Below are 8,912 nucleotides of genomic sequence, written 5' to 3' on the forward strand. Positions count from 1 at the left end.
ATATTCATAACAAGTTTAAGGTGATTTACTTAGTTCCAAACTTGGTTCCTAGATAATTTATAAAAGAATTATTTCAAAAACCTAGTGTTCTAATAGTTTACATTTAAATTATATTTGAGAGTTTTGAAGGTCGTGAGCTACTTTAAAGTTTTTCTTTAATAATAACCTTAGTGGATTGCATGACATTTTAATTCACAACACCCAAGGAAGAATACGAATTCATACGTGCAGACATATAATCAAGGAAACTGATAAAATGACGTGTAGATGTCGAACACTCTATTTATTCGAACGAGTGAAATATCAAAATAACAGAATCATGAAAATAATTCAGCTGAGATCCCAATGCCTTTCACTGAAGGTCTTTCTAGCAAGAGAATTGCAAAATATCACATTCGGCGTTTTAGAAATTTCCCAGGAGTGGTGCTAAAATGAGGGACGTAGCTTCGCCTTAACATACCTTTTCAATGAATGCTCGAATGGCTGTAACTTCTTCACGAAAGTTTTCCTTACGTCTTAAACTTCACAAACACTATATATACATAACTGGTACACACCTATAAACAGTTCATAATTGTTCTTAAATCGGCAGTTTTGCCAAATGGCCTCAACTTGACGAAATGTCCGTAGAACTTCATAAAAACAATCATAAAGAGTCCCGAGATGATTACCTTAGTTAACCAAGTGTAAACCTTGAAGAAACACCAAAAACTACAAATTTATATCTTCAAAAACCTGCTCCAAATGCAGCTAATAGAAAGGGAAAACGATTACCACGTGTAAAGATCACGTTTCTACGCACGGGGGCAATCTTTAATGGTAGAAATCGTCGAAACTGACCTTCATCATGCAAGTACTACATAGGAACCTTCTCTTAAGCTTTCTTTCTGGTTTGGAAGTAAAATGAAATGTTTTCATGGCTTAAAACGTTGAGTAAGCCGACATACCACATTTTTTACCCGACCCGGATTCTGCCCCAGCAGCCCGTAGTAAAACCCACATAACTTTTAACTCCGATGTCGGTTGGATACGGGATTTTGTGCATTGCAAACTAGACTCATAGGCCTTCGATTTAATGGGTTATAGGCCTTATAACTCTTTGTATATTGGGAGAAAACATCCAAGACATTTGACCCAAAGTTAAGAAAATATTATTAGAGAAACTTCGATAACTTTTGCCGACTTTAGTTTCACTAATTTTCTTGACTTCCGAACGTAACATACGACCCTTGTGCTATTATAATACCTCATAACACATTATTCGTAGCATGTTTTACACTCATAGGCTTATCCACAAGGTATGGGACAAGTTAAACCTTTCTAACGGACGAAGTTCTACCCAAGCAATTTCTTTTATCATGAACTTTGTTTGAGGGGTTCCTTTTGACCTTAAAACTTTAGTTTAGTTCCTTGATATTTCCACCTACTTGCAATCTTAATATCCTCTGTATGATACAAGTTCATATACACCTCATATAACCATGTCATACTACGCCACATATATTATGCACGATTAGAGAAAAAGTACGGGATCTTACATTCTCCCTCCCTTATGAACATTCGCCCGCGAATGGATATAAACAATTCCTTGGTTGTATTTTTTTTCTCACATTACTTTATTTGCGAGTCGATATTTGTTACAGTCGCAAACTTGAAGTCACATTCTAAAAATTTTAACTACTAAGCTTTGCATAGCTATCTCGTAAAAAGACATATAAATTTCACCTTCAAGCTACTTAAAATATAACTAAGTCGTTGTGAAGAAATAATTGCCAATAATCGAAATGTGACTCACCTTAAGTCGTAAACAGTTGGGGGTACTCCTTCCTCATTTCCTCTTCCGGTTCCCAAGTCATTTCCTCGATGTTGTTATTTCTCCTTAACACTTTCACAGAAGCTACATCTTTATTTCAAAGCTTTCTTACTTGCCAATCTAAAATCGCTATTGGTACCTCTGCATAAGATAAATCCTTAGCTATACAAATATTTTCAATGGGCATAATACGTGAAGGATCTCCAATGCACATCCGCAACATAGAAACATGAAATACAGGATGAACTGCTTCCAATTCTGAAGGCAAATCAAGCTCGTATGCCACCATACCGATCTTCCGAATAATCTTATACGTCCCAACGTATCTAGGACTGAGCTTCCCTTTATTTCCGAATCTCATGATGCCCTTCATAGGCGATACTTTCAAGAAAACCCAATCTTCTACCTCAAACTCTAAGTTTCGTCGGTGAACTTCTGCATAAGACTTATGTTGACACTGTGTTGTATGAAGCCGATCTCTAATAAGCTTAACCTTTTCAATAGCTTGTTGGACTAGATTGGGACCTAGCAAATCTGCTTCCTCGAGCTCAAACCAACCGATTGGGGACCTACACTTCTGCCCGTATAGTGCTTTGTAAGGGGCCATCTGAATACTAGCTTGAAATATGTTATTATAAGAGAACTCGATAAGAGGTAGATGTTGATCCCAACTTCCTTTAAAATCCAACACAGAAGCACGTAACATATCCTCAACCATCTGAATAGTACGTTCTTCCTGTCCATCAGTTTGTGGATGAAAAGCAGTGCTCAGATTTACCTGAGTTCCTAGACCTTTCTGAAATGATCTCCCAAAATGTGTTGTAAATTGAGCTCCTCGATCTGAGATAATAGATAATGGAACTCCGTGAAGGCGAACAATCTCCTGAATGTAAAGCCTAGAATAATCTTCAGCTGAATATGTCGTCCTAACTGGCAAGAAATGAGCAGATTTTGTCAACATATCAATAATTACCCAAATGAAATCAAACCTTTTGGAGTGTGTCCATATTTATCATATCCCATTTCCATATTGTAAGCTCACTATACTGGGTTAGGCTTCTAGGCCTCTGATGCTCTGCTTTAACTTGTTGACAGTTGGGACATTCAGCTACCATCTCGGCAATATCTTTTTTCATGCCATTCCACCAATAGATCTGTCGAAGGTCCTGATTCATCTTCGTCGCTCCAGGGTGAGATGCATATCTAGAATAATGGGACTCTGAAAGAACATTTGTACGGAGTTTCCCAACTGTCGGTACACATAAGCGACCCTGGTATCTAAGGACTCAATCTCCAGTTAGCTCAAACAAGAGGTGTTGCTGTTGTGGAATCTTTTCCCTCAATTTCCTAAGCTCAGGATATTCATGTTGCCACCTTTTCACTTCGGTCACAAAGGAAGATTCTTCCATATTCTTAACGACAACACATCTGCCTCCTGCATCTACCAAACGTACTTGCAAATTAACTAGCTAGCATATGTCTTTTGTAATTCCAGCCTTATCAGCTTCAACATGACTTAGACTACCCATGGACTTCCGGCTGAGCGCATTAGCTTTGCCGGGATGATATAAAATGTCAACATCGTAGTCCTTTAATAATTCTAGCCATGTCCTTTGTCGTAGGTTCAACTCCCTCTGCTTAAGTAAATACTGAAGGCTCTGGTGATCGGTGAACACATCTATATGAACCCCGTATAGATAATGTCGCCAAATTTTTAGGGCAAAGACAACTGCAGCCAACTCAAGATCGTGTGTAGGATAATTCTGCTCATGCTTCTGCAGCTGTCTAGACGCGTATGCAATAACCTTATCATGCTGCATAAGAACACAACCTAGGCCAATTCTTGAGGCATCACAATAAACAACATAGCCCTCATTACCATCTGGAAGAGTTAGGACAGGTGCAGTGGTAAGCCTCTTTTTTAGTTTATGAAAGCTCTGCTCGCATGCCTCGGTCCACTAAAATTTCGTTGCCTTATGTGTCAATTTTGTCAGTGGTGCAGAAATAGAAGAGAATCCCTCCACAAACCTTCGGTAATGCCCCGCCAAGCCTAAAAAGTTGCGAACATCCGTCACATTCAAGGGCCTCGGCCAAGTCATCACTGCTTCAATATTTTGTCCATCAACCTTAATACCCTCACTTGTAATAACATGACCAAGAAAAGCTACTGAGGTAAGCCAAAAATCACATTTAGAGAATTTAGCATATAACCTGCAATCTTGGAGAGTCTGCAATACAGCTCGCAAGTGGTCTGCATGCTCTGCTTCTGACCGTGAATATATAAGAATATCATCAATAAACACAATCACAAATTCATCCAAGAATGGTTTGAAGACCCGATTCATAAGATCCATAAAAGTTGTTGGGCATTTGTAAGCCCAAAAGACATGACAGGGAACTCAAATTGGCCATACCTCATCCTAAATGTTGTTTTTGGGATATCAACTTCCCTAAATGCATAGCATGTAATGTCATGGATCTGTAATGCATTTGTTACCTGAATCATGTTGCCAATCTTGGCTCATTGGTACTCTTGTCCTCATAATCTCGTAATCACTTTCGTATCACATGTAAATATATCGTGAAACTTATATACTTGTAGATTAAACTGGAACGCTTAACTTGGATTTAGAAAGGCAACTTAAACTTGAGGATGTTCATGAAGAGCTTAAAGTTATTCACTTAGTATCTATATATGTTTCCTTAGTGGTTTGTAAAATAAAGTATTTCAGAAAAAACCGTACTTCAGTAGTTTAACCTACGATTTATATTGAAGAGTTTTGGAGATCGACGTTTTATTTTAAAGTTTTCAAAATTATAAACTAACGAGGAAGGAGGACTGATTTCAAATTCATATTGTTCATCTCTAATCTTTTTAAGTTACTACACCTAAAGAAGAATAAGAATATGTACACATGGACTTATAGTCAAGAGAATCAACAAAATGACATAAAAACGCCAAATACCCTATCTAACCGGAACGAGTGGAATAGCAACATAATGGAGTCACAAAAAATACACCAGCTGCAATATCAATGCCTTTCACCAAAGGTCTTTCTAGTAATAGAGTAGTAAAATAATATTTGATGAGTTAGGATTCCAAAATTCGTGCTCAAAGGAAGTACAATGCTTAGCCTTAACATACCTCGATTTGGGTCTTGTTGTATCAATATGGATTGTACCCCCCCTTCCTTATAGTATGTAGTCTACATAAAATCATGTCACACAACCATTACAGGCAGAATATTAACACGTAAGGGTCAAAGTAGAAATTTAGAGTTCACTAGCAGAGTGATTAGCTCGCCAGACCATTTTTAAATGTATGTTTCATTACCTTCTCTTCTCCAAATTAAAACCTCAAATTAATGACATAACATACATTTTTGCAGCAGCTATTAACAAGTGGAGGCCTACGCAATAGTCAATAATAACCAAATAGAGTATGACTGCATAACAATTAAAACTCGGCGTATCGCCACACCCCTCTTTTCCAACCCAAAATAACCATAACCAAATCCTAACCACGAGTCTTCAAACCATTAAATCCATAAAAAAATATATGTATAATACAGTCCTATAATTGTTCAATATAACCATAATAACTTGAACTCGCCGCTTCCAATCATCACTCTATATGTTCGTCCAATAATTACATTTGGAGTCATGTCTTTCTCTTCATATTCAATAAGGGCTTAAAAGGACAAAACCTAAACTTAAACTTGATGGAGCTTGCAGTACATTAAAATGTCTTGTCAATAACAAACAGTCTCCTTAAATGCAAGACATTGAACAATCTCCAGTTACGCCTCCGAAATAGAGGGCGTAACTGGCACTCGATACCCTAATACATCGAGTTACCCACTGAAACATAGTAGCCAAACAAAACTTGTGAGGAAAAAATATTAGGCAGCACAACCTCTAAAAAGTGAAGCCTGGATCCAGAGGTCATGACCTGAAAGAGAATAACCATACAAACAATGGTAGACAAACTGAATAAAATAAAGATGTACTATCTAGCCGACGAGGCCACAATCGAAAACATACCTACTAACACACACATCTACATATACATGCCAAGACTATTGGCTGGAGGTTGAAACATACAAAAAGAAAACCCAGAATATTGTGTCCACAATAGCCTTTATGACTGACATAAGCACTATCGGGACAAGGCCCCGACTATACCCAAACTGTAAAACAAAAGTAAACATCCTCTGATAGCCCCAGGATAATATGGAGCTTACCAACTCACAGCTGAACCTGAATCCTAACGGGTGGGTCGATTAGAGTCCCTGCTTGTACCTGCTCGCACAAAACAAAAAGCAGCGTCCCCAGGCAAAGGGACGTTAGTACGAATAAAAATGTACTGGTATGTAAAGCGAAAAGTAAAATCATAAACATTTACTGTAAAAGGGTAATAGAGATACCACCTAAAACTAAAACCCAAATAATCTCCATGACTGACCTTTATCCCCCTACTACTTAAATATGCATGGTATGCTCGTATAATCATATATAGCTCGAGAGTAGAATGCATAGCATGTCATTTCATGGATTTATAACACCTATGAGTTACTGTTGTCATGTTGCCAATCTTGGCCCATTTGTAGTCTTGTTCTCATAACCCCATAATAACTTTCGTATAACATATAAAAATCCCATAGAACTTGATATGTTCTTTCAAATAAGCTTGACAAGTTAACTCGAATTTTAGAAGGATAACCTAACCTTGTTGATATTCATAACAAGTTTAAGGTGGCTTACTTAGTTCCTAACTTGGTTCCTAGATAATTTATAAAAGAAATATTTCAAAAACCAAGTGTTCTAATAGTTTACATTTAAATTATATTTGAGAGTTTTGAAGGTCGTGAGCTACTTTAAAGTTTTTCTTCAATAATAACATTAGTGGAGAAAGAGGACTGGTCACAAGTAGTAAGGGTCTCGCGTGACATTTTAATTCACATCACCAAAGGAAGAATACGAATTCATACGTGCGGACATATAATCCAGGAAACTGATAAAATGACATGTAGATGTCGAACACTCTATTTATCCGAACAAATGAAATATCAAAATAAAATAATAATGAAAATAATTCAGCTGAGATCCCAATGCCTTTCACTGAAGGTCTTTCTAGCAAGAGAATAGCAAAAATATCACATTCGGTGTTTTAGGAATTTCCCAGGAGTGGTGCTAAAATGAGGGACGTCGCTTCGCCTTAACATATCTTTTCAATGAACATTCGAATGGCCGTAACTTCTTCACAAAAGTTGTTCTTTACGTCCTAAACTTCACAAACACTATATATACACAACTGTTACAAACCTATACACAATTCATAATTGTTCTTAAATCGGCATATTTGCCAAATGACCTCAACTTGACGAAATGTCCGTAGAACTTCATAAAAACAATCATAAAGAGTCCCGAGATGATTACCTTAGTTAACCAAGTGTAAACCTTGAAGAAACACCAATAACTACAAATTTATATCTTCAAAACCTTGCTCCAAATGTAGCTAATAGAAGGGGAAAACGATTACCACGTGTAAAGATCACGTTTCTTGTCACGGAGTTAATCTTTAATGGTAGAAATCGTCGAAACTGACCTTCATCATGCAAGTACTCCATAGGAACCTTCTCTTAAGCTTTCTTTCTGGTTTGGAAGTAAAATGAAATGTTTTCATGGCTTAAAACGTTGAGTAAGCCGACATACCACATTTTTTTACCCGACCCAGATTCTGCCCCGGTAGTCCGTAGTATAACCCTCATAACTTTTTACTCCGATGTCGGTTGGATACGGAGTTTTGTGCATTGTAAACTACACTCATATGCCTTTGATTAAATGGGTTATAGGACTTATAAATCTTTGTATATTGGGAGAAAACATCCAAGACATTTGCCCAAAAGTTAAGAAAATATTATTAGAGAAACTTCGATAACTTTTGCCGACTTTAGTTTCACTAATTTACTTGACTTCCGAACGTAACATACGACCCTTGTGCTATTATAATACCTCATAACACACTATTCGTAGCATGTTTTACCACTCATAGGCTTATCCACAAGGTATGGGACAAGTTAAACCTTTCAAACGGACGAAGTTCTACCCAAGCAATATCTTTTATCATGAACTTTGTTTGAGGGGTCCCTTTGACCTAAAACTTTAGTTTAGTTCCTTGATATTTCCACCTACTTGCAATCTTAATCTTTAATGTACGATACAAGGTCATATACATATCATATAACCATGCCATATTACGCCACATATATTATGCACGATTAGAGCAAAAGTACGGGATCTTACATTCTCCCTCCCTTATGAACATTCGCTCGTGAATGGATCTAAACAATTCCTTGGTTGTATTTTTTTTTCTCACAGTACTTTATTTGCGAGTCTATATTTGTTACAGTCGCAAACCTAAGTCAAATTCTGAAAATTTTAACTACTAAGCTTTGCATAGCTATCTCGTAATAAGACATATAAATTTCACCTTCAAGCTACTTAAAATATAACTAAATCGTTGTGAAGAAATAATTGCCAATAATTGAAATGTGACTCACCTTAAGTCGTAAACAGTAGTGGGTACTCCTTCCTCATTTCCTCTTCCGGTTCCCAAGTCATTTCCTCGACGTTGTTATTTCTCCATAACACTTTCACAGAAGCTACATCTTTATTTCGAAGCTTTCTTACTTGCCGATCTAAAATCACTATTGGTACCTCTGCATAAGATAAATCCTTAGCTATACAAATATTTTCAATGGGCATAATACGTGAAGGATCTCCAATACACTTCTGCAACATGGAAACATGAAATACAGGATGAACTGCTTCTAATTCTGAAGGCAAATCAAGCTCGTATGTCACCATACCGATCTTCCAAATAATCTTATACGACCTAACGTACCTAGGACTGAGCTTCCCTTTCTTTCTGAATCGCATGATGCCCTTCATAGGCGATACTTTCAGGAAAACCCAATCTTCTACCTCAAACTCTAAGTTTCGTCGGCGAACATCTGCATAAAACTTCTATCGACACTATGTTGTATGAAGCTAATCTCTAATAAGCTTAACCTTTTCAATCGCTTGGTGGACTAGA

General features: G+C 37.1%; 1 protein-coding gene across 1 annotated transcript; it reads right to left on the reverse strand.

The window, feature by feature from the left end:
- Nucleotides 1–8,377: 8,377 nt before the first annotated feature.
- LOC107059341 (uncharacterized) lies at nucleotides 8,378–8,767 on the reverse strand. The gene has a single exon (XM_015305854.1). It carries the CDS (start codon nucleotides 8,765–8,767, stop codon nucleotides 8,378–8,380), a length of 390 nt encoding a protein of 129 aa, XP_015161340.1.
- Between the last annotated feature and the right edge of the window lie 145 nt (nucleotides 8,768–8,912).

Source organism: Solanum tuberosum, unplaced genomic scaffold (assembly GCF_000226075.1).
Source record: "Solanum tuberosum cultivar DM 1-3 516 R44 unplaced genomic scaffold, SolTub_3.0 scf01393, whole genome shotgun sequence".
In the NCBI taxonomy this organism is placed as follows: domain Eukaryota; kingdom Viridiplantae; phylum Streptophyta; class Magnoliopsida; order Solanales; family Solanaceae; genus Solanum; species Solanum tuberosum.